We start from the raw sequence: 26,819 nt of genomic DNA on the forward strand, positions 1-26,819 counted from the left end.
CTTGGCTGACTGCACGTTTACCCCAGAAACGCTGCCATGAAGCAAGCAGCTTCAAACGGCTTTTCAATTAGAGTTGGTTCATAAGAAATAAAAAAGATTAGCTTTGTTACTTTGTAATCACACCTTAACTTTTATGCAGAAGGATACTCCCACGATGCCACTCTATTCCCTTTTTCATGAAGTTTGGCTCTGAATAACTGCTAAAAATAAAAAGCGAATGTTTTCTAAAGGAAAAACCAAGCAACTAGGAGCCTTTGGCTAGTTTCTAACGACTCCTTCCCACCGGAAGTAGTGCAGCTCCGGAAAGGAATTCTCCCAGTGCAGGGGCCCCGGGCAGCCTGGCTGGAATCAGCCTCCCGGGTGGGTTCGAGGCATTTCCGGGGTCAGGGGTCAAGTAGGGGTATGGCTTCCCGGGACACTGCTTCTCTCTGCCAGAGGATGAGGAATCTGGAGGGGGCAATGTTTGGATCTGGTCCTGCTGATGTGCTTCTGTGCCGCAGAAACCTTCTCCGCCCCTCTTCTACTCAACGGCTAGAGGACAGGGGTCTGGAAGTGCATGTGGCAGGAGCCAGTGTGGTCGCTGTCCTGATGGCCGAGTCCAGATGAGCGGCCGCTGGGGAAACACAAGGTACCTGAGGTCCGGACTAAGGTCTTTTGTCCAACCACTAAGAGTCCACCTTCTCCTTTGGAGCCGGGTCTCCGTTTTCTCCAGCGTCGTGGGCCCCTCCAGGAAGCTGAAGAACGCCACAGGCTGTCTTCTGAGAAAAGGCGCTGAGAACACATTTCGGGTCGGCATGTGGATTGGGAAGCCCAGCGTGGCCTCCACGGGTGCTCCTTGGTTTTGTCTAGACTGCAGGATCCCACCCGTGCCCTGTGGGTTTGCCACTTGGACACTGACGTGAGCAAATGGACAATTCAACATCAGTGACAGGAAGGCGCTCAGTGTGGTTCACACGCGGAAGGCAGCACATTCTGAAAGTGAGTAGGTCTGGGGAAGGGTTAAGCATGCGGTGTAGACTGCAAACAGGGCAGCTGCGCCCTCTGTCCAAGGTCCATGGTCCACTGACTATGTCTTAAATGTCATTTTCCTGAATATAAAAAATCCTACGATCACTGTAGGAAGTGTAGGAAATAGCACTTCAAAGAAGATTTTAAAATTTATCTAGGATCCTATGGGCCCAGAAAACAACTCAGTTAATATTATTTGTATTAATGTGTGTCCTTCCAGGCCTTCTGCCCACTCCCAGGCCTTCTAAATATTCATCCTGTTTCTCTCTCTCTCCTTTTCTACTACCTATCTACCTAGGTACTCACTATGTATCCATCCATCCATTCATTTGTCTATTATCGATCAATCTATCTATCTATCTATCTATCTATCTATCTATCTATCTATCCATTCATCTATCTATCTATCTGGAAACCCCGTCTCTACTGAAAATACAAAAATTAGCCAGGTGTGGTCACAGGCTGCCTGTAATCCCAGCTACTCTGGGGGCTGAGGCAGGAGAATCACTTGAACCCGGGAAGTGGAGCCGAGATCACACCTCTGCACTCCAGCCGGGGCAACAGAGCGAGACTCTGTCTCAAAATAAAATAAAACGACAAAAAAAAGGGGCTTTAAAAGAGATTTTTGTGAGCTTCTGCAAGTCACAGGCCACCTGCAGGGAAAGCTTTAAGGACGACTTTCTGAGAGACGCTGGCTTTGGGGAAAGCGGCCTGGAGGGTGGGGAGAGCCAAGCCGGGGGTCGGGGAGAGCCGAGCCGGGGGTGGGGGAGAGCCGAGCCGGGGGTGGGGGAGAGCCGAGCCGGGGATGGGGGAGAGCCGAGCCGGGGGTTGGGGAGAGCCGAGCCGGGACGGGGGACAGCCGAGCTGGGGGTGGGGGACAGCCGGAGAGCCAAGCCGGGGACAGGGGAGAGCCCAGCCGGGGGTCGGGGAGAGCCGAGACGGGGATGGGGGAGAGCCGAGCCGGGGGTTGGGGAGAGCCGAGCCGGGGGTGGGGGAGAGCCGAGCCGGGGGTGGGGGAGAGCCGAGCCGGGGGTTGGGGAAAGCCCAGCCGGGGGTCGGGGAGAGCCGAGCCGAGGCTCAGGAGGCTCTGTGCTGTGCTCCTTCCCCAACCTCACTGTACTCCGGCCGGGAACCTGGCAGGCCCAGTCCTTTGGCTGCAGAGCTAGTGAAAGTTGTTTAAAGACATGTATGAATAGAGCTGTGTTTCAACACTTCCTCCAAGAGCCTCACTAAAGAGCCGGTGTAGCACACACTTCCTGAGTGACGGAGGAAAGCAAGGCTTGGTTCTAGCATCTAGGCTCTGGGCTGTTTGGATGGCCTGTGTTAAACTTTGCCCCAGGCAGTCAGCTCCTGCCATGGCCCACGCTGTGTTTAGGTTTTGGTCCAAACCCAGAGTACGGGGACAAAGGGTGGATGGAGCAGAGCTGCCCTGTGCCCGGGCCGCAAACCAGGAAGGAAGGGAGTAAAGGGCCCTGCTTTAAAATCTCTCTTTAATGTTTCACCTCCAGCCAGGACGTGAGGGGAGGGGCCTGGGTGTTCTGTTTACGAAATAATCTGTAACGTAAGGGAAATCCCAGATCGCTCGCACGAGGCTAAACTTTTTATATCAAAAGGAAGAAGAGCTTTGAAAGTCAGTGAAGAGAAATGAAGAAATTTATATTCAATTCAGAGGAATTATACATTTGAGAAGAAGCAGGAAATTCCATTTAAGTCAAGTCCACCACAATGTAACACGGCTTTAAGGTGCCCAATTCTAGCGGATGAGTCTTTTAACTGAAGAAGCAGAAAACAGCTTGGAGGGCACAGTGGCTCACGCTTGTAAAATCCCAGCACTTTGGGGGCTGAGGCGTGTCGATCACCTGAGGTCAGGAGTTCGAGACCAGCCTGGCCAACATGGCGAAAGCCCATCTCTACTAAAAATACAAAAATTAGCCGGACATGGTGGCGGGCACCTATAATCCCAGCTACTTGGGAGGCTGAGACAGAAGTGTCCTGTCTTTTGGGGGCGGAGGCTGCAGTGAGCCAAGATTGCGTCACTTTAGCCTGGGCCAAAGAGCGAAACTCTGTCTCAAACAACCACCACCACCACCACAACAAAACGAAACAGCTCACAGCAGCTCATGTACAGCAGAAGCAGCTGTGTGTGTGCATGTGTGTGTATGTGATCACACATATGAATGTATCTGCACGTGCCTGGGTGCTTACACGTGTACATGTGTGCATGTATATGTGACATCCTGACGTGCCTGTGTGATTTCACGTGTGTATCTGTGAGTGCATGGACACCTCTGTGTGTGTTTACACGTGCATGTGCATATGTAGATGGCAGCATCTGCCTCTGGCCCAGGCCCTGTGCACTGGGTGTCGGACCACGCTCCTGGCCGCCCTCCCCATCTGGCTAGCTTCTGGCAGCCGTGCAGGGCTGGGACTGACCTTCTGAGAAGCTGGGCACACACTTCCCCAGTGGCCTGCCACATCAGACGTTCAGCTCCCGGCCCTCTCCTCAAAAGGATTTTCCCTCTCTGTCCTCCAAGCCTCCTGAAATGTCTGGGCTTTCGCATCTTTGGGTTAAGGCTCTGCTGCCCTTGTGGTGTCTCTGGAACTCAGACTCCCTGGGGCTCAGCACAGCTGCAGCATCCCGGCCACCTCCCGCTAAAGCACACCCGCTGGAGAGTGGGGAGCCATCAGCCAGAAGTGTCCGGGGAGGATGAGCCCGAAGCCAGGTGGAGTTCAGGAGGACGACAGCCTGTCTGGACACGGCTGCCTCCTGGAGTGGGGGTGTGAGCTGCATGCGACGGGAGGAGGGCAGCCAGGAGGACTGAGGAGAGGTCCCCTCCCTTACCCTCCACAACTCCTAGACTGCTCCTCCTTCCCTACTCCTTAGAGAGGGGAGCTCCCTCAATCCCATTTCTGCAGTCCTAGGTCTCTGGTGCTAGAAATCAGTACAACTGGTAACAACCGGTTTTACCCGCAGAAGCACCAGTAATTCTGGTCTGTGCCGTGAGCCTGAGCTCGGTGGAAGAGTGGTGTCCTCTGCCAGGCCATCTATGTGCATTCACTGAAGGCCTTATGGGAAGATACCTTCCCTCTGAGAAGTGAGCATTTTGGAGAATTCCGCAGCTAGAACAGGCTAGAGGGGAAGGTCCTATGGGCCATGTCCTTCAGTGATCTTCAACTCACCTGCCACTTGGAGGTAAAACAGGAACACTTTTCTTTTGGCTTGATGGTTATTTTCCAGGGTCAGTATCCAAAGACACACAGGGTTACTATTCATCTTGTGGGAGACATAATTCTCTGTAAGAGTTTTGAGAGTTACAGCATGGCCTCTTCAACTTGCCTGTTTGCACTTTCTGGGAAGAGCATGGAAGGAGCTGGCACTGGCTTCCGGGTGGGGCGTAGGAGATGGGGGAGGCTGAGGAAAAGCCCAGGCGCTGGAGAGAGGAGGAGAGGTGGGAGGCACCTGCTGTCCGCGGGCATCTGCACGCTCCCCCTGTAGTGACTGCGTGACTTTTTGCATCTGTAAAGGTGGGTGGTGACTCTGCAGCAAGCCTTTTTTGCATGTTTGGCTCAAACCCCTACCCATGTTTGGAGAATTCCCTGTGACACGGGGCTTGGTGGAGAGCTGAGCCAGCCTCCCAGTGCAGAATATGGAAATGCAAACACTCGCTGTGCTGGGTTGAATTGTGTCCGCCAGAAAGATCTGTTCACAACCTACTCCCTGGAACTTGTGAATGGGACCTTATTGAGAAAAAGGTCGTTGGCAGATATAATCCATTAGGGACCTGGAGATGAGCCCATCCTGGATTTAGGTTGGGCCCTAAATTCAAAGAGAGGCATCTTTATAAGACCTAGCAGAGAGAGACTGGTGACGTGGAGACATCCTGGGAGAACGTCACCACGTGAAGACACAGGCGGAGGTTAGAGTGATGCAGCATTCCAAGCTCAGTAACGGCAAGGATTGCTGGGAGCCACAAGAGTCTAAGAGAGAGGCACAGAACCAGGGCCCCTCAGAGCCTCCAGAAGGAGCCAGCCCTGCTCATGCCTTGATTTCTGACTTCTGGCCTGCAGAGCTGCGGGAGAGTCAGTTTTTGTTGCTTAAGCCTCCCAGTCTGTGGTGCTTTGTGCGGCAGCCTCAGGGCACTCACAGCCTCCCTTTGTGGGGCCTGCCTTGCAGCTAGACTGTGGGTGCATGGTCTGGCTGTGTCTAGATTTTGAACCTGTAGCCAGCGACATGGAGAAGTGCCTGATATCTGCATAAGTGGTTGTGGAGCCTCCGGGGGGCCTAGGTCCAGAGCGAGGAGTACAGGGGAGCTGGTGCTGCATCCAGGGCTCAGAGACGGCAGCAGAGGCATCCGCATAGCATCAGCTCTGCACGGGATGTGGGGAATTGCTGCTGCTGCACAACCTCCAAGCCCTGTTCCCAAGCCCTCCTGGGGATCCAGGGAGCTTCCCAAAATCCTTCAGGGAAAAACTGCTTTTCTGTTGAAAGCAGCCACGATCAGTTTCTGTTGCTTGCAGCTTCAGCTTTCTAACCTGAGTTACCAAGGAATCCTCATGGAGTGCCTGGTGCTCTTCAGCCAGGTGTGCAGGGAGGTGACCTGTCCCAGAAGGGCAGGTAGCAGGCAGTGAGAGTAGCCTGGCCAGGACCCTGGGTGCCAGTCTCAGCTTTATTTATTTTTCTAATTTGCTGAGTGAACTTGAGGTTACCTAACCTCTCTGTGGCTTCCTCATTGACAACGGGGAAAATGAAACCGTCTTGAAGATCCAGTGACCACATACATTTTTAGAAATGTCCACCCACTTTGAAAAGTATAAATCTGACTATGTAAATCATGTTTCAGGAGAATCACTTGAACCCAGGAAGCGGAGGTTGCATATTGAGCCAAGATTGCGCCACTGCACTCCAACCTGGGCAACAGAGCAAGACTCTGTCTCAAAAAAAAAAGAAAGAAAAGCGACGATGACATTCAGTCAATCAGCCAGATATTTTTTTTTTGGTGATGCTGTAACCCTTAATGGCCTCCTGTCTGGATTCTGTTTATTTAGTTCCTAAGTTGGTAAATGTGGTGCATGTTAATCATTAACCTTTGCCTTGTCATTGACAAAGAGTTCACTTGTCAAGCTGTGAGTTGAACACAGAATTGTGAGGCCTGTGGAATTTAAGCGTTGACCTTGATATTACGGATGAGGACAAAAAGGATGGGTGACTTGAAGTTGTTTTCTTCCCAGAATTTGAGCTTTTTGATCATTGAATCAGGACTTGAATTGATACTCCTCGGCTCACTAGTCATTTTTCTGCTTTCCTTTGGTGGTGACTGGAGGCTGTAGTAGGCTGTTCTTCTGTTGCTATAAAGAGATACGCGAGGCTGGGCAATTTATAAGGAAAAGAGCTTTGATTGGCTCCCAGTTCTGTTGGCTTTACAGGAAGTCTGGTGCTGGCATCTGCTTGGCTCTTGGGGAGGCCTCGAGAAGCCTCCAATCATGGTGGAAGGCGACAGGGAAGCGGGAGGGTAGAGAGCTGCCACGTGCTTTTAAACAACCAGATCTTGCGAGAGCTCACAATCTCAAGGAGAGCATCAAGCCGTTCAGGAGGCATCTGCCCTGCTGACCCAAACATCTCCCACCAACCCCACCTCCAACATTGCCAATGACATTTCAGCGTGAGACGTGGAGGGGACGCACATCCAGACTGTATCAGAAACCAAGAGGTAACAACTTAATAGACAGATTCCAAAAAATGGTGACCCACAGGGTGCAGATCAGTGTGCAGAGAATGTCTTCATTTACACACAAAAAGACACAGACAAGACACTCGGCAGAGGTTCTCAGAGGGGCTAAGTGTGGGGGGCTTCGTGTGTTCATTTTTACTCTTTGGGGCTGAAAGAATGCTTTATACCATGAGATGTGCTTCTTTTAAAATAGAAATAAAATGCTTAGTTAATCACTGTGCGAGCCTTTGTTAACATCAAAGGTAATTTTCAAGTATTTCAGAAAGAAAAGACATTCGTATTTACCTTCAGCACTGAACTCCTCCCTGTTCCAAGTGGTTAATTTGAATAGAGGTTAAAGGACAGAGAAGCAAAAAGGAAACAGAAACGTCACTCACATTCCACGCGTTTCTCTAGCACAGCCAAGTGATTCGCAACTTCAGCTTTCAGTTCATTGATTTTGAATGCTCTAGGAACGAAAAAGAAAAGAGAGAGGAAATATGACCCTTAAAATTCTCAGAGCCAAAACAGGTTAAGCAAACATGTACTGAGTTCCCGCTGTGGTCATGGGCAAGGCCTCTGGGTAGGCTGGCGAGGGGCTGGGTGCCAACATGCCAGGACTTGCTTTTCAGAAATCATCATGTCCCATGGGGAGGAAAGAATCACCAAATTATCATGAGGTGTATTTTCCGAGCCAGTGGGCATATTTACTTCCTCAGGCCTGAGCAGTGGACCCAGACTCTCTGGGGAGAACTCGCAGCCTTCTCTCTGCTTATGTGGTTGAGAGGGTCCAGTCCCCGCACCCTCCCCCGATGGGCACAGACACTTCGGAGGACCTGTTGTGCTCTCTGGAGGCTCCAACCTAGTCAGTTAAAGAATTAGAAGGATTTTTTTTTCTTTTTTCTGAGACAGTTTCACTCTGTTGCCCAGGCTGGAGTGCAGTGGTGTGATTTCGGCTCACCGCAACCTCCACCTCCCGGGTTCAAGTGATTCTCCTGCCTCAGCCTCCCGGGTAGCTGGCATTACAGGCATATGCCATCACACCCGGCTAATTTTGTATTTTTCATAGAGACGGCGGCTTCTCCATGTTGGTCAGGCTGGTCTCAAACTCCAGACCTCAGGTGATCCGCCCGCCTCCGCCTCCCAAAGTGCTGGGATTACAGACGTGAGCCACTGCGCCCAGCCAATTCGAAGGTTTTTAAAAAATCCTAGCCGTCTGCCCTTTTCACCATTTTGATTAACCTGGGCAGTAAGATACCGCAGAGAAAACCGCAGAGCAGTCAGTCTGAGAAATGGAAAATACGGTATCCAGGTCAGGATTGCTGGGATGACTCCGATGAAAAGGAAGTCCCCTAACCAAGCGAGGAAGCTTATTTCCCAGTGGAGCCCATTCTTATAGATTGTTCTCTGATCCCAGAAGAGCCGACGGAGAACACTCTCGACCACACGAGCTCACATTCTAATGCGTCCACTCAACACGGTCTTTGGTCTAAGGCGAGTGTTTCCTGGGCCCCATCCAAGCTGGCTTAGTTACAGAAGCCACAGAAGGCTTCCGCCGTGCGGGCAGCTCCTCCAGGCAGCTGAGACAGCCGCGCTTGCTGGCCAAGGCCAGCCTCAGAGCCCGGGGCCTGCCCTCGCTCTTAGAGAAAGATGCGCGCATCTCTGGCTGGTTGTAAGTTTAGAAGACTCTGTACCTTGAGAACTGCTCTGCGACCTGCGCCAGCACGCTCTGGATTAATTCTTCTCTCTCTACGAACCAAAGAAGAAAGACAGGTGGAACACGGACAAGAGGAAAAGACGCATAGGCCATTGCGGCCCGAATCCCACGTGCTGGGGGTCGGAGGCCGCGACCGAGGAGCTGCCCGTTACCTGGAGGGACGTGCTGGCCTTCCTGGCAGCAGTCCTGGGGCTCTCTGGGCCTGGGCTCTACCTGTCCACTTTCAAATGCTCCTTCCCTCTGGGGCTGCTCCAGGCCCACAACCCGTCTGTCCCTCAGTGGTCTCTCAGCAGACTGGCCAGGGCTTGTGGTTCTCTTGTCCTCAGCACCAGCTATAAAAAGCAGGCAGGCCTGGGTTTCTCAATATGGGAAGTTTTCTCTGAGTGCCCAGGTCTATTTTATGGGGGCAATTACTGGGACAAAGTGAGTTCAAGGCACGTCTCAATTCAGAACACGGTGTTCTCACGGCGGGTCTGCAGAGGGGAGGCAGGCCCGGGTCCAGCGAGTTGCTCCCTTTGTCGCCTGGCCTGTAAAACTGGGCTGGGTGGCTGGCTTTACAAGGTCCAGGTCTCAGGCTAAATGGAACCTGCCTGTCTTCCTGTTTCCTGACCAGGCCCAATGCCAGATACCTCATAGGAAGGTGTGGATGCTCACAGCGCTGTCCTTGTCATCAAGGCGACATTCTAAGGAAGGGAGCGGTCTCTACCTGGCTCCAGCCGTCCTCCAGCTCGTGCCCCAGAACACCGAGAACCCACACCAGGCTTAGTCATAAGTTCACAACATCTTCTACGTTGATTTGATGTCTAACCTTCCACTATAAACAAAACAAATAAAACCAAAGCTGCGCCGGGCGCGGTGGCTCAGGCCTGTTATCCCAGCACTTCGGGAGGCCAAGGCAGGCAGATCACCTGAGGTCAGGACTTCGAGACCAGCCTGACCAACATGGAGAAACCCCGTCTCTACTAAAAAAATACAAAATTAGCCAGGCATGGTGGCACATGCCTGTAATCCCAGGTACTCGGGAGGCTGAGGCAGGAGAATCACTTGAACCTGGGAGGCAGAGGTTGCGGTGAGCCGAGATTGTGCCATTGCACTCCAGCCTGGTGAACGAGAGTGAAACTCCGTCTCAAAAGAAGATGAAAAAAACAAAACCAAAGCTGCCCAAACAAACAAAAAATTCAAGAATCCAACTTGGCAATGGGGCTCAGAAGCTAAAAATGTTCACAAGCACTGACCCAGGGTTCCATTTCTAGGAAATCATCATGCATGTACACAAAAGATGTTCATCACACTGTTATTTAACACAGAGAAAACTGTAACAACCTGCACGCCCACCCGATGGAGATTCGTTAAATAAATGATGAGAAAACTCTATCTTTAGACATACATCTGGAACGATATTTTGCTATTAGAAATAATATTTTGAAAAATGTTCATGTCTGTTGTTAAAGTACAAAAAAAAATGGTTTTGAAGCACTAATAGGGATCCTGCTTTTGAAAACATATTGGGAGGGTATACTCCAAAATAATAATAGTAGTCATCTTTGGTTATAAGTTTTATATACATTTTATTTAAAAAGTTTGCTTCCCTCTATCTTATGCATTTTCCCTTTTTTTCTTATGCATTTTCTATAATTTCTATAATTCACTTAAAAAATTAAAAGAAACTAATCAGTTTAACTTTGCAACACCTCATTACTTCACCTGTCAAATGAGAGGGCAGACCAGATGATCCTAGATTCCCTCTGGCTTTAGCATTCTATGACTTGATAAGAAGAAGAAAAATGATGTTTTATTATATCTCTTGAAGCTACAAGCGTAAAAATGTCAGCCAGAAAATTTTCGTACAGCCATAGGTTGAACTGGTGCCAGCTCGAGGCCCTCACCTGAAGAAAGTCCCACATCTGCTAGTGGGGGAAGGTGGCTCCTATCAACAAGAATCATCATAGGTTTTACAGGCCACTTGGTGAACTCAGCAGGGGTTTAGATCACTTAGGAATTCTTTGGAAAAGGTGGTGTATCACATAACCTTTGAGAATGAATGATCTCAGAGTCTTGAGATAAATTTAGAAGTCCATCAAATGATGAATATTTATAAACCACTTCACCCAACAGCAGCAGAGCGCTACATTCATTTCAGGCGCCTACAGAGCATGTACCAAGATAGACCATATCCTGGGCTATAAAGGAAATCTCACCCAATCTAAAGGAACTGAAGCCACACGGAGTATGTTCTCTGACCACATGAGGATCAAAGTAGAAATCAATAACAGAAAGATAGTAGAAAAATCTCCAAACACGTGGAAACTTAACAACATACTTCTAAATAACTTAAGGGTCAAAGAGGAAGTCTCCAGGGAAAATTAAAAAGACATCGAACTCAATAAAAATGAAAATACAACACAAAATTTAGCTGTGGGACACAACTAAAGCCATGCTGAGAGGGAAATTTATAGCATTATGGGCTTCCATTAGAAGAGAGGAAAAATCTCAACTCAATCAGCCAAGATCCCACCATGAGGACCCAGGAAAAGAAGAGCAAAGTAAACCCACAATGATAGCAAAGAAAGGAAGGAGGGAAATCACAAAGATAGGGGAATAGAAATCCCGGTAACAGAAAACAGAAAAACAATGCAGCAAATCAACAAAACAGAGCTAGGTATTTGAAAATGATAAATTGTCAAACTTCTAGCAAGACTGACAAAGAAACAATGAGAGAGAAGACACACATTGTCAATATCAGGAATGAAAGAGGGAACATCACTACAGACCCTGCAGACATCAAAAGGATAATAAGGGAACACTGCAAATGCCTCTACACACATTACTCTGACATCCTTCAATAAAATGGACCAACTCCTAGAGAAGCATGAAGTACTACAACTCATTCAATATCAAAGAGGTAATTTAAACAACTTATAGCAAAAGTCAATTTGTAATTTAAAAACTCCCCAAGACGAAATGTCCAGGCCAAGACGGTTCTAAACATTTATAGAGAATTCTGCCAAATGTTTAAAAAGTCAACATGATTCTAACAATATCTTCAAGAAAACAGAAGAGGAGGGAACACTACCATTCTTTTTTTTTTTTTTTTTTTTGAGATGGAGTCTCACTCTGTCGCCTAAGCTGGAGTGCAGTGGTGTGATCCCGGCTCACTGCAGCCTCCGCCTCCTGAGCTCAAACAATTCTCCTGCCTCAGCCTCCTGAGTAGCTGGGATTATAGGTGCAGGCCACCAAGCCTGGCTAATTTTTTGCATTTTTAGTAGAGCCAGGGTTTTACCATGTTAGCCAGGCTGGTCTTGAACTCCTGGCCTCAAGTGACTTGCCTGTCTTGGCCTCCCAAAGTGCTGGGATTACAGGCGTGAGCCATTGCACCTGGGCCCCATTCATTTTATGAAGTTAGTATTACCCTGATACCAAATGCAGACAAGGAACAACAACAAAAAATTACATGCCAACATCCCTCATGAATCTAGATACAAAAATCACTAATGAAATAGCAAGTAGAATTCAGTAATATGTAAAAATAATTGCACATCAAGATTGAGTGGGGTTTATTCCAGGGATATAAGGTTGGTTCAATAGTTGGAAAGCAATCAATGTAATGTCCAATCAACAGGCTAAAGAATAAAAATCATATGATCATGTCAACTAATTCATAAAAAAAATCTGACAAAATTCAACCCATGTTCATGAGAAAACTCATACAATTAGGAATGGAGAAGAACTTCTTCAAATTGATTAAAAGCATCAACCATAACCTTACAGCCAACATTATACAGTTGTTCCTTGGTGTCCCTGAGGGATTGGTTCCAGGACGCCCCACAAGGATGCCAAAATCCAAGGATGCTCAAATTCCTTATATAAAATGGTGTAGTATTTGCATATAACCTATGCACATCCTCCTGTACATGCTACATCATCTCTAGATTACTTAGAATACCTAATACAATGTAAATGTTATGTAAAGAGTTGCTGTACTGTATTGTTTACCTATTTGTATTGTTTTTCTTGTTTTTAAAATATTTCTGATTGGTGATTGGTTAGATATATGGATATGGAACACACAGATACAGAGGAGCCGATCGTACTTAATGGTGAAAGACTGACTGCTTGGTGTCTAAGACTGTCACAAGGCAAGGTCGTCTGCTCTCACTACTGCTAATTAACATAGTGCGGGGAGTCCTAGCCAGTGCAATAGGCAAGAGAAGGAAATAAAAGGCAAACAGATTAGAAAGGAAGAAAGAAAACTGTCCCTGTTTGCCAATGACATGTTGTCTACAGAGAAAACCCCAAGGAATCTACAAACAACAACAACAAAACACAACCCTCCTAGAACTAAAAAGAGAGTTTAGCAAGTTTGCAGGGTGGAAAACATACAACATTCAATTGTATTTACTACAATTGTATATTCTAGCAATGACCATGTAGGCACTGAAATTACAAATAAAATACCAGCCACGCATAGTGGTGCATGCCTGTAATCCCAGCACTTTGGGAGGTCGAGGTGGGAGGATTGCTTGAGCCCAGGAGTCTGAGACCAGCCTGGGGAACAAAGAGAGATCTCCAACTCTACAAAAACACAAAAACAAAAAACAAAACAAACAAACAACAACAACAACAACAACAAAATAGCCAGGCATGGTGGCATGTGCCTGTGGTTCCAGCTACTCAGGAGGCTGAGGTGGGAGGATTGCTTGAGCTCGGGAGGTTGAGGCTGCAGTGAGCTATGATAACACCACTGCACTCTAGCCTCAAGGACAAAGACCCTGTCTCAAAAACAAACAAACAAACAAACACCAGTACCATTTACAGTCACTCAAAAATGCCCCAGGTATAAAACTGACAATATGCAGAAGTTGTATGTTGAAAACTACAAAACATTCATGAAAGAAATAAAAGAAGATATAAACAAATGGCAAGACTGACCATGTTAATGGGTTGGAAGACTCAATACAGTAAATTCTCCCCACATTGGTAAACAGGTTTTACAAAATTCCCATTGAAAGGCTAGCAAGACCTTTTTTTTTTTTGGTAGAAATAGAGATTATTCTAACATTTAGATAGAAAGGCAAAGGACTCACAAGAATAAAAACAATTTTGAAAAACAACAGATAAAACGAGAGGAATCAGCCTATCTTATTTTGAGACTTAGGATATAATTTCGGTAATCAAGACTGTGAGGTATTGGCAGAAAGACAGACAGGTAGAGCGATGGGAAGAAACAGAGGGCCTATGACCATGTCCATACAAATACGCCCAACTGATTTTTGACCCAGATGTAAAGCAATTCAACAGAGAAAAGAGAGCTTTCAATAAATAGTGTTGGAAAAATTAGCTATCCGCAGGCCAACAAAAAAAGAAAAAGAGCCTTGACCTAGAATTCAGTTTATATAAAAATCAATGCAAAATGGACCACAGATGTAAAGTATAAAAGTATAAAACGTTTAGAGAGAAAATAGGAGAAATCTTCAGGATCTTCAGTAAGGTGGGGAGTTCTTAGACTTGACAGCAAAAACACAAACCAGAAAAAGAAAAATTGATAGCCTGGACTTCATCAAAATTAAAATTTTTGCTCAGAGAGATATCCTGGTAAGAGGATGACAAGACAAGCTATGGTCTGGGAGAAAATATTTGCAAGACACGTATCTGACAAAGACTTTGCATATAGCATATATAAAGAATGGTCAAAACTCAATGGTAGAAAACAAAACCAGCCAATTTTTTTGAAAGCAGGCAAGAGATGAGCAGACGGGGACTGGAGAAAGGCACAGATGGAAAGAAGCCCATGAAAAGATGCTGAGCACCACTCGGCCGTTAGGAAATGCCAGTTACAACCACAGTGAGATACCACTGCACACCTATCAAAACGGCTAGGATACAAAATAGGGCCAACCCCCAACGCTAGAAAGGATGTGGAAACATGGCTCACTCACTCGTGGCTGGTGGGAATGAAAAATGGTACAGTCATTCTGAAAACAGTCTGGTAGGTTCTTCAAAAAACAGAAAAAAAAAAAAACAACTAAAGATGCAAGCACCAGGGCAGAGAGATGATGTACACAGAGAACTGATGTTCACACAAAGGCCTGTCCACATGTTCACGGCGGATGTATTTGTAGTAGCCGCAAACGGAAACAATGCAGGTGCCTTTCAAGGAAGAATGGATGGACAAACCGTGGTCTATCCATACCACAAAGTATGACTCAGAAAGAAGGGAGTGAACTACGAATACAGGCGACAACCCGGATGGATGCCAGGGGGTTGTGCTGGGTGGAAGGCGCCAATCCCAAAGTCACCTGCTGCATGATTGCATGTGTAGAACATTACGGAAATGACAACATCATACAAATAGAGACCAGAGGCCAGGCGCGGTGGCTCATGCCTGTGATCCCAGCACTATGGGAGGCTGAGGCAGGGGGATCACCTGAGGTCAGGAGTTCGAGACCAGCCTGACCAACATGGAGAAACCCTGTCTCTACTAAAAATACAAAATTAGCCAGGCATGGTGGTGCGTGCCTGTAATCACACCTACTCGGGAGACTCGGGCAGAGGTTGCAGAGTGAGCCGAGATTGTGCCATTGTACTGTAGCCTGGGCAACAAGAGTGAAACTCTGTCTCAAAAAAAAAAAAAAAAAAAAAAAAAGAGAGACCTCTTGGTTGCCAGGGGACAGGGATCCAGTGAGGAATGGAAGGGAAGCGGTGTGGCTATTAAAGACCAGCAGGCAGGATCCTCGTGGGGACGCCAGGTTCTGGATCTGGACTGTGTCACGGTCAACGCCAGGCTGTGACATTGTGCTAGAATTTTGCAAGATGTCACCACTGGGAGAAACTGGGCAATAAATGGGCTCTGTCTGTATGCATCCTTACAACGGCATGTGAATCTATCCTTGCTTCAAAGTAAGAAACGTATAGACATAATGGAATAAAAGTTAAGGAAGAGTTTTCCTTTGGACTTTGGAGATGGAACCCTTTGAGCATGACAGGATTTGTATGACTACATCTAATTTCCAGCACAAGCAGCCGTCATGTTTCATGCCACTTTGTCCACACCTTCTCTCTGCCCAGTTCAGTGCTGGGGCAGATGCTGGTATCCTGGTCTGTCACAGTCACACCTCGGCCAGTGTGCCACCCAGGCCAGCATGTCAGCTATTCTCAGGAAGGGTACAGACACGAAGCTGCGCTCCCAGCGAGAACACTCTGGGGGCACTGCCCAGGTGGTGGTACTTACACCAGTGGAATACATGGGACTCAGCACAGTGGGCTCACGGAACCGCCTCTTTAGATAATGCAAAATCTGCATTCTTTTGCTGGGGGAAAGAAGCAAAACCACCAGTGTGCACAAAGGCCAACCACACCCACGCATCTACAAACAGAGCCCTGATCAGGAAGTGGGTGCCTCCCCTCCTGACCCTAGAATCATTGGAATTCCTGCTGTGGCCACAGTTTCCTCCCAGGGGAGCTCAGAACTTAAAACAACTGTGATTTCATGCGTGTTGAGTGCTCAGGACAGCGCCAGCCCAGCCCTGGCCACATAAGCCTGCCTGCCTCTGCGATTGCTGTTGGCGTTGTTAGTATTTCCGCACCACGGAGGCCCGCTGAAGGCCCTAGGTTCCCTCTGACCTCCCTTTCCTGCTTCCACCACCTTCCCTGGGGTATCATCATCCTTGGGGTGACAGGGTGCGCTCCGGGCACCACCTCCAGGCTATGAAGGGGTGAATCCCACCCACACCACCTGAATGTGGCCCTTACCCCCTCTAGCACCTCCAGAATCCTCAGAGAGCCTGAAATGGCTGGATTTTGGGGGCAACGAACAGTTTTCATTGCAAATGTTCATCCTTCCCAACCTTCATGGCAAAATCACCTCGTGTCAGCCAAATTTGATATTATGTATGACACCTCCCTCATTTTCCTAAATGCTGCAGGATGTATGATGAATTTTAAAAATTAAAGCATATTCAAGTCATTTCACGTTGATAATGTCTTAATAGTTTTAAGAAAACCCAGCAATGGCCTGGGATGCTAGTAATTCACAGGTGGACATGACAGGCGTCTTTAGGGTCCCTCTGGACCTGGAAGTTTTTAAGCAAATGGAGAGACGGCAAATAAGCCCCCGAGGGAGGGGGAGTCAGCATTAACTCTCGCTGATCCATGTGATGGAAACTGAGGGAGAGCAAGCTGATATTCACAGGCAACTGACACGTCCTCCAAAGGAAACTGTCCCCGAGAACAACCAACAGAATATCTAAAAGTGCCCCAGAGTCTGCCTGCTAGAGAGGATTTCAAGGGTGCTGCTCCAAGCTGATGGGGATTTACCTCTAGATACCACGACTTTAATAAAGGCAGAAGATTTGACTACACCAAGGATCAATCAGTCGTAATGACAGTTTTAGGTAGGTTCCTCTTCAGCCTCAACTCCTGGCTGCTTCTTGCCTGCACACACCTGGACTCATTGAAATGAGCTCACCTGGGTGCCGCATCCTGCTGACCTCCTCACTTGATAAGCACAGGCAGGGAATGCTGGGCGGGGCTGGCAGAATTGTTTGCGTGTGATAGGAGACTTTAGGTTTGTTCCAGGGTAATCCTGGAGCCCGGCAGAGTCCGGGTCCTGTTTTTAGACGCTGCCGGATCAGGAGCCCGCAGAGTCCGGGTCCTGTTTTTAGACGCTGCCGGATCAGGAGCCCGCAGAGTCTGGATCCTGTTTTTAGACGCTGCCGGATCAGGTTAGCTTTGGGCCATTGGTTTGCAACAGAGGGGCCCAGGCCCTGCCCACAGAACCAAGGGTACCGGAATGCAGCAAACCTCTAGAGGGACCCAGGAGGGGCCTATGGGCTACCAGCCTCATTCCCGGGCAGGATGCAGCCATGCGGGTGGCAGGACGGACACCCTGCCCCATGGTGTTCACACGGCTGCCCCTGTGTTCACGAACGTCCAGAGCAGGGGCGGCCCCCGCCCCACGCGATGCCCAGAAGCCATCGCCTGACTCCACCTTGGTCTGAGTGGACAGTTCAAGCCTCTGCCTCGCCCACTTCTTCCAGGAATTGTTTAATTGTTTCAGGCAAATCCTGAGTCTACCCGGCGCAGAATGACATGAAATTTGATTTCACTGATCGCTAGCACAGCCTGACCTATAATTCTGAATCTAAAAATTAGTGTAACACAATAAGCTAATTTGATTGACCAGCCAGCTGATTTGCCGATCTCTTTTTTATCTTGTGCGGAAGAGAATACTAACAGCAACAGCGGTTCTTCCGTCCTCCATGCACCCGAGCTGAAGGGAATGCGTACTTTTCTCCCCTAGGCAAATGAATGCACACATGGCCCCAGCCATAGAACATGCTGGCCCCCAGACCCATGCATTGAGGGAGGTGACCTAGGAACCTCAGCATGGGCAGTAGCATCCCAAGCGTCTGACCTGCAAGAATAGAGTGAATGATACATCACAAGGGCATGTGCGTGTGGCCTGGGAGCTCGTGCGCGATCTATTCCATTGCCCTCAATTGTAGCCACTGCATGACATCACTGGGCTTAGATTTGCATGCTATTAATATGATGCAATGAACCATGTTTCACCTTGTTAGTCCTGACCTGGAGCAACAGGGCGAGGTGCTGAGCATCCTCCAGTGAATATATATATACTTAGCAGACACTTCCCAAGCATTAGAAAAAATACCTCTGCTGGCCGGGTGCGGTGGCTCACGCCTGTAATCCCAGCGCTTCAGGAGGCTGAGGCGGGTGATCATGAGGTCAGGAGTTCAAGACCATCCTGGCCAACATGGTGAAACCCCGTCTCTACTAAAAATACAAAAAAGTTAGCTGGGCATGGTGGTGTGTGCCTGTAATCCCAGCTACTCAGGAGGCTGAGGCAGGAGAATCGCTTGAACCAGGGAGCTGGAGATTGCAGTGAGCCGAGATTGCGCCACTGCACTCCAGCCTGGTGACAGAGCAAGATTCCGTCTCAAAAAAAAAAAAAAAAAAAAGAAAAGAAAAATACCTCTGCTATCCTTTCAGAAAAGGGTAAAGGGGTATCTTATTTTTTATTTTTGCATTGGGGAAAATCATTCACATTACTTGGCCCCAGAGAGATAAGCACTCTAGACGTCCTGAAGATTGTGGTGGGGGGTGGGGGCAGGGTGCCTTTATTTCTGCTCTTGTCCAGCCTCTGATCCCTGACAGCCAAGGCTCTTTGGAGGAAGGGCTGGCAGGCTTCCCTGTCAGTGAGTGGTGGGATGTCACTGTCCCTCTTCCTGGGAAGCAAACTCATCTCCTGTTCCACTTTTGCTCTCTCCTGACCCCTGCAACCGCCCTTGAACCACCCAACTGGTTGAGGATGTTGTCACTCAGGGTACGGTCACTGGCAATTCACTGTTTATGGACATCATAAAACAGACATTCAGATCAAGGACGACATTTCCTTTATAGCCCAGGAACACAATAAAGTTATATGATTAACAGTGACCTTAAAGGCACAAGAGCCTTTCCTGTGGCCTGTCCTGCCTGCCAAGGGATTGCATAAGTCTATCAGCAGCCAGAGGACTATCCCAGATCACTGGCGTTCCAGCCACTCAGATATGACGAAGAAAGCAAAATCGACCTAAGACCCTGGTGGCCAAACGTGAAGTTTTGGAGAGTGTCTGCCTTGTCATTTCAGGTTCACCTCAGGGGCAGGCATTGCATCGAGTTTTTTCCCTTTCGTTTTCGGAGAAGGGAATTTCATGTTTTGCATCGTTTACATTGACTGGGTGCAATTTCCCCCTTTGCCCTCCTCTGTTCCTGAGGATTAGTTTGCAGGCAGAAAAATGCCTGTGAAGCTGGCAGCATCTGGGGCAGCTAGCATGCATTTCCCTTTCTGGAAGGAGCTGCTGTTCTAGGTGGTCCATGCATGTTAGCTCAATCCTTTTTTTTTTTTTTTTGAGATGGAGTTTCGCTCTTGTTACCCAGGCAGGAGCGCAATGGCGCAATCTCAGCTCACTGCCACCTCCGCCTCCCAGGTTCAAGCAATTCTCCTGCCTCAGTCTCCCGAGTAGCTAGGATAACAGGCACGTGCCACCACGCCGAGCTAATTTTGTATTTTTAGTAGACATAGGGTTTCTCCATGTTGGCCAGGCTGGTCTTGAACTCCCGACCTCAAGTGATCTGCCCGCCTTGGCCTCCCAAAGTGCTCGGATTACAGGCGTGGGCCACTGCGCCTGGCAGAGGGGGTGAACTTCTAAGGGAGGGTGTGGGTATGAATACCCAAATGGATGCCGCTGGGGGAATTTGAATTTGGGAGCCACCAGCTGATTGTACACACTGCTGGGACTTTGTCCATTATCTGACAGCCTGTGCGTGTGTCACTGTAACCTGATAATCCTGTGGGAAAGTTTAATTATGCTGAAGCCAAAGGAAATCAACTCTGGCTCATCGTGTCTGGCGCTTTGACTCTGTGCCAGATGATCCCACAGACTAGTTCCAGGAAGGATTCTGTCAGGATAATCTGTGATCCAATAAACTAATTGATTACGGTACAAATGACAGAATGTTTGTAAAGACTGAGTCATTTTTGCAAACCAAAGGTTTTACTACATCTGTGGACTTTAACGGGTTGCACGCAGCAGCAACATTTGTAGCAAGAGAAATGAAAAAGAACCAACTGATCACTGTAATAGCAAGACTGGAAGCAACACAAACATCCATCAGTAGGACACACAATAGCAGCACGATGATGCTATAAAAGAATGAAGGGGCCGGGCGCGGTGGCTCAAGCCTGTAATCCCAGCACTTTGGAAGGCCGAGACGGGCAGATCATGAGGTCAGGAGTTCGAGACCATCCTGGCAAACACGGTGAAACCCCGTCTCTACTAAAAAATACAAAAAACTAGCCGGGCGAGGTGGCGGGCGCCTGTAGTCCCAGCTACTCGGGAGGCTGAGGCAGAGCTTGCAGTGAGCTGAGATCCGGCCACTGCACTCCACCCTGGGTGACACAGCGAGACTCCGTCTCAAAAATAAAAAAGAATGAAGGAATACTCCTTTTTCTTTTTTATTTTTGAGACAGACTCTCACTCTGTCACCCAGGCTGGAGGGCAGTGGTGCCATCTCGGCTCACTGCAACCTCTGGCTCCCAGGTTCAAGGGATTCTCCTGCCTCATCCTCCTGAGTAGCTGGGATTACAGGTGCCCGCCACCACGCCCGGCTAGTTTTTTAAAAAATTAGAAGAGACAGGATTTAGAAAAATTTAGAAGAGACAGGATTTCACCACGTTGGCCAGGCTGGTCTCGAACTCCTGACCTCAGTTGATCCACCCACCTCGGCCTCCCAAAGCGCTGGGATTTCAGGTGTGAGCCACTGCACCTGGCCTCGAATGGAATAATATTCTATCTCTTGCTATAGAGTGACCTTATAATGTAGATGGCTAAAACTTAAGCAGAAAGTTCCAGGTGGAAGTGTCAGATGACACAGTTTTAGGTTGTCAGAGAGGATGGAAATGGAAAGGAGAGTTCCCAAAGGAGGAAGCCGTGGCGGTGGGACCCAAATTCTGTTTAACTACCCTGTTCGTTGGTGGATCCCTGAATGACGCATGTTTGTGGGCCTAGTGTGTCAGAGGTTTCAGCTCCCACTGTGGACGAGACAAAGTTTGGAGTTTACGTGTAGTCCAGTGAGAGGGACTTGATAAACACCTCAGGCTTCCTACTGAAACCACAGAAAGGTCACTCTAGAGATCTACCCGAACAAAGCATAAAACTGGGCTGCACGAGGTTCAGGCAATCAGTCAGTAATGTAATTGACTGCTAGAGCAAAATTAACACTCTTCAGAGGATGATAACAAAATCTAGTGTCTCTACGAGGTATTATTCATAATATTAGTCTACAATAAGAAATAGACATGCAAAGAAACAGAGAAATGTGACCCATGGCCATGGAAAATCATCCATCAGACACCCGGACACATGCCAGCTCAGATGCCAAAATGAGCAAACAAAGACTTTAACACAGCAATTGCAAGTACGTCCAAATACCTAAACAAAAAAGGTGTCAGTAAATAGTAGACAGATGGGAGTCTCCAGAGAGAAATCTATGAATAAGAGTCAAGTGGAAATTTTAGAATTTTAAAATATAATATCCTAAATTAAAAAAAACTTCATGGATCAGCTTACAGCAGTTTGGAGTCAGCAGAAGAGTCAGGGAAATCAAGGACAGATCAACAGAAATTACCCAATTTGAAGGGCAAAGAAAAAAAAGATTATAAAAAACCCCAAAGCCGCAGTCACTTGAAAGATAATAGCAAACTTTCTAACATACAAGTCATTAGTGAGAAAGAATGGTGCTTATAACACATAATGGCTGAAAATTTTGCAAATTTGCCGAAAACGCAAATTCACAGTTCACGGAAGCTCAACGAACATGAAGAAGAATAAATAGGAAGAAAATGAAACTGTAGCACATCACAGTCCAACTACTGAAACCTAAAGATAAAGGAAAGAAATCAACAGCTTGAAAACAGCCAGAGGCCTGGGCGCGGTGGCTCACGCCTATAATCCTAGCACTTTGGCAGGCCGAGGCGGGCGGATCACCTGAGGTCAAGAGTTCGAGACCAGCCTGGCCAACAAGGTGATACCTTGTCTCTACTAAAAATTAGTCAGGCATGGTGGCAGGCACCTACAATCCCAGCTACTTGGGAGGCTGAGGCAGGAGAATCAGGAGGCGGAGGCTGCAGTGAGCTGAGATCGCACCACTGCACTCCAGCCTGGGCAACAGAGCAAAAGCTCCATCTCCAAAACAAAACAAAACAAAACAAAACAAAACAAAACAAAGCAAAAACCAAAGAAAGCAGCCAGCGAAAAAAGACACACTTCATACCGGGGAATAATGATCAAATTAAGCTGACTTCTCATCAGAAACAATGGAGGCCAGACAGAAAGTGAGCGAATATCTTTAAACTTCTTAAAGAAAAAAAAGAAACTGTGAATACAGAATTCTACACCCTGAAAACCCATCCTTCAAAATGAAGGCAAAATAAAGGCATGTTCCCTGCCCGGGCACAGTGGCTCACGCCTGTAATCCCAGCACTTTGGGAGGCCAAGGCGGGTGGATCACCTGAGGTCAGGAGTTCGAGACAAGCCTGGCCAACATGGTGAAACCCCGTCTCTACCAAAAATACAAAAAGTAGCCGGGCATGGTGGTGGGCGCCTGTAATCCCAGCTACTTGGGAGGCTGAGGCGGGAGAATTGCTTGAACCCAGGAGACAGAGGTTGCAGTGAGCTGATTGTGTACTCCAGCCTGGGCGACAGAGCAAGACTCTGTTTTTTTTTTTTTTTTTTAAAAAAAAGGCATGTTCCAATGAGCAAAAGCTGAGAGAATTAGTTACTAGCAGATATACACTGCAAGAAACATTAAAAAAGAAATGCTTTAGAGTGAAAGGATATAATACAAGTTGGAAGTTGATAAGAAATAAAAACATCGGAAATGGCAAATATATAGGCAACTATTAACAAACTATCTTGAAGTTTATTTTCATAATTTCTTCAGAAAACAACTAGCCGTTTAAATAAGAAATTATAGGCCAGGCATGGTGGCTCACGCCTGTAATTCCAGCACATTGGGAGGCTGAGGCGGGTAGGTCACTTGAGGTCAGGAGTTTGAGATCAGCCTGGGCAAGATGATGAAACCCCGTCTCTACTAAAAATACAAAAAATTAGCCGGGCAAGGTGGCACGCATCTGTAATCCCAGCTACTTGGGAGGCTGAGGCAGGAGAATTGCTTGAACCCAGGAGGTTGGAGGTTGCAGTGAACTGAGATCGCACTACTGCACTCCAGCCTGGGCAACAGAGTGAGACTCTGTCTCAAAAAAAAAAAAAAAAAAAAAAAAAGAAATTATAATATTGTATTATGGGGCTTAAAATGTATGCAGATATAAAACATATGACACAATAGCTCAAAGGTGGTGGGAGAGGCGAGTAAGTAGACTTTGATAGTTGCAGTGTCCTTATTTTTTACCTGAGGTGGTACAGTATTAATTCTAAATGGATTGTGAAAAGTTCAGGATGATTAAAAATGGGCAAAAGATCTGAACAGACACCTCAAAGAAGACATGTAGATGGCAAACAAGCATATGAGAAGATCTCATCATGATATGTCACTGGGGAATTGCAAATTAAAACAAGAAGAAGATACTGCAATACACCTATCAAGAGTGGTGAAAATCCAAGACACTGAAACACAAAAGCTGGGAGGATGTGGAGGAGCAGGAACACTCGTTCATTGCTGCGGGGGGTGCAAAATGGCCCAGTCACTTTGGAAGACTGTTTGGCAGCTTCTTACAAAACTATACATGCTCTTACCAAAAGATCTAGCAATTGTGCTTCTTGGTATTTATCCAAATGTGTTAAAATCTTATGTGCGCACAAAAACTTGCGCAAGAATACTTATGGCAGCTTTATTCACAATTGCCCAAACCTGAAGCAACCAAGATGCTCTTCAATAGGTGAAGAGCAAATACACTGTGATACACACAGACCATGGAATAGCCTTCAATGCTAAGATGCCAGGAAAAGGCATAGAAGAATCTTAAAGACATATTAGTAAGTGAAAGAAAACCTGAAAAGGCTGTATTCTGTATGATTCCAACTATATGACATTCTGGAAAAGGCTGAACTATGGAGACAGTAAAAAGATCTGGGGCTTGGAGGGGAGGGATGAACAGTTGGAGCACAGGAGGTTTTGAAGGCAGTGAACCTATTCTGTCTGACACTGGGATGGGAGACACGGGTCATCATGTATTTTTCCAAACACAGGGAACGTACAACCCTGAGAGTGAACTCTGAGGTGGACTATAGACTTTGGCTGATAAGGATATGTCAATGTTGGTTGACTGATTATTGTAACCAATGTACAATGGTTTTTTTTTTTTTTTTTGGAGACAGAGTCTCTCTCTGTCGCCCAGGATGGAGTGCAATGGTGCAATCTTGGCTCACTGCAACCTCCACCTTCCGGATTCAAGCGATTTCCCTGCCAAGTAGCTGGCATTACAGGTGTGTGCCATGACGCCTGACTAATTTTTGTGTTTTTAGTAGAGACCAGGTTTCGCCATGTTGGCCAGACTGGTCTTGAACTCCTGACCTCAAGTGATCTGCCCGCCTTGGCCTCCCAAAGTGCTGTGATTACAGGCGTGAGCCACTGTGCCCGGCCGTAACCAATGTACAATCTGATGCAGGACGTTGACGGTGGCAGAGGCTGAATGTCTGTGTGTGGGGTGAACATGTGGGAGCTCCGCACTTTTCACTCAGTTTTGCCGTGAATCTAAAAAACAAAGTCTATCAATTATTTAGAAAAAAAAAAAAAAAGTAAAGATGCATATTGTAATACTTACAACAGCCAAGTAAAAATAATGCAAAAAGAGACAGCTAAAGAGTCAGTAGAAGGAATAAAATGGAAAATGAAAATTTACTCAGTTCACCCAGGAGAAGGCAGAAAAGGAGGGACAGAGAAACAAAACCCAAGATCAAGGAACAGCAGATAGCAACATGGCAGCGCTAACCCCGACCATATCAACAAATACGTGGGTGCGCTCACTGCCTGGGTGCAGTCCACCATGTAACACACCTGCACGTGACACATTTAGATCTGACGGTAAAATAAAAGTTGGAACTTCAAAAAAAGTTTTAAAAAATTTACAAAAATTACATACATTTCCCATGGTCAAGATGATGTTTTGAAATATATACATTGTAGAATGGCTAAATCAAGCCAATTAACATACATGGTACGCCACATAGTTTTTTTTTTGTGGTGAGAATGCAAAATGTACTCTCAGTGATTTTCAAGAATAAAATACATTGTTATTAACTATTAAAAAGACAAAAAAACACAACTACATTAAGAGTAAAGGGACATAGGAAAAAATAATACCCAAATTATATAAAATCTTTCAGAAAATAGAGAAGAAAGTAAACTTCCCAACGTGTTTTATGAGGCCACTATAGGCCCAATATCAAAACATGACAAAGACATTCCAAGAAAACAAATTACAAACCAGTGTCCCACTTAAGCATAGGCAGCCACATCCTTAATGAATTGTTAGGAAATCAAATCTAGCAATACATAAAAAGTGGTTGGGTGCTGTGGCTCACGCCTGTAATCCCAGCACTTTGGGAGGCCAAGGTGGGCGGATCACTTGAGGTCAGGAGTTTGAGACCAGCCTGATCAACATGGTGAAACCCTGTCTCTACTAAAAATACAAAAATTAGCCGGTGTGGTGGCAGGCAACTATAATCCCAGCTACTTGGGAGGCTGAGGCAGGAGAATCACTTGAAGGTGGGAGGCAGAGGTTGCAGTGAGCCAAGATCGTGCCACTGCACTCCAGCCTTGGCGACAGAGCGACACTCTATCTCAAAACAAAAACAAAACCAAATCAATACATAAAAAGCAAACACATCAAGGAAAGGGCCTGCATATCCTTTGTTACATTTATTCCCAAGTATTTCCCTAGAAATACTTCCTGGAAATACAAGTAAGTTTACCCCAGGAAATTTCCTAGGAATATTTCCTGAAAATATAAGTGCCTTTACCCTAAGAAAGCAAAGTGGTTTTAACATTTGAAAATCAATCAGTATTATTTATTATCTTAACAGAATAAAGGAGAAAAACACCATATATATGATCAATCCATAGGTGCAAAAAGAGCATGGAACAAAATCCAATACCTCTTTATGAGACAAACCACTAGCAAACAAGGAATAAGAGGACGCCTCCTCAACCCACTTCACTAGATGCAGAGAGAACATTTGATAAAAGTGAGCAAAGAATTTTGTCAAAGAACATTAGACAAAAAACTCTCAGAAAACTAAGAGTATTTGGGGACTTCCTACCTGATGAAAGGCATCTACAAAAAAATCTGTGGCTAACATTGTATGTAATGGTGAGAGACTGAAGGCATCTCCCCTAAGATTGGGAACAAGGCGAGGATGTCTGTTCTCACTTTTGTTTAACTGTATTGCAGTTTCAACTAGTACAACAAAACAAGTAAAAGAAATAAAAGCCAAAAATTGGAATGCAATAATTAAAACAGTCATTATTCTTGGACGGTATGACTGTCTCTGTGGACAATCATAGGAACCTATAAAACAACAACTAGAACTAACCAACGAACTAAGCAAATTCACAGGATCCAATGTCAACATCCAAAAATCGATTGTATTTTTATAAACTAGCAGCAAACAATTGGAAATTTAATAAAATCCCATTCACCATAAAGTCAGAAAACAGAAAACACTTTGGAGTAAAGTTAACGAAAGACACGCAGGACCTTTATCCTGAAAGTCATAACCTTTTGAGAAGTTAAAAGAGACCTAGGCCGGGCACGGTGGCTCAAGCCTGTAATCCCAGCACTTTGGGAGGCCGAGACGGGCGGATCA

General features: G+C 46.7%; 1 protein-coding gene and 1 long non-coding RNA gene across 8 annotated transcripts in view; one reads left to right on the forward strand and one right to left on the reverse strand.

Moving 5' to 3' along the window:
* PDE9A (phosphodiesterase 9A) overlaps positions 1–26,819 on the reverse strand; it is a 101,574-nt gene that overhangs the window by 43,459 nt on the left and 31,296 nt on the right. For 2 of the 7 annotated variants that reach the window (XM_012002554.1, XM_012002553.1), the window contains 3 exons: positions 8,586–8,765; positions 8,411–8,465; positions 7,115–7,185 (listed from right to left, as the gene is read on the reverse strand). In XM_012002554.1, coding sequence (XP_011857944.1) covers positions 7,115–7,185; positions 8,411–8,465; positions 8,586–8,765 — 306 coding nt within the window. Of the gene's footprint in view, positions 1–7,114; positions 7,186–8,410; positions 8,466–8,585; positions 8,766–15,661; positions 15,741–26,819 lie in introns of all 7 variants that reach the window. The other 5 variants (XM_012002559.1, XM_012002556.1, XM_012002557.1 and 2 more) reach the window with 4 other exon arrangements.
* On the forward strand, positions 318–6,951 carry LOC105555559. The gene is made up of 2 exons (XR_001008493.1): positions 318–978; positions 5,850–6,951. It is a non-coding gene; the product is annotated as an uncharacterized LOC105555559 (long non-coding RNA).

This window comes from Mandrillus leucophaeus, unplaced genomic scaffold, assembly GCF_000951045.1.
Source record: "Mandrillus leucophaeus isolate KB7577 unplaced genomic scaffold, Mleu.le_1.0 Scaffold69, whole genome shotgun sequence".
NCBI lineage: Eukaryota > Metazoa > Chordata > Mammalia > Primates > Cercopithecidae > Mandrillus > Mandrillus leucophaeus.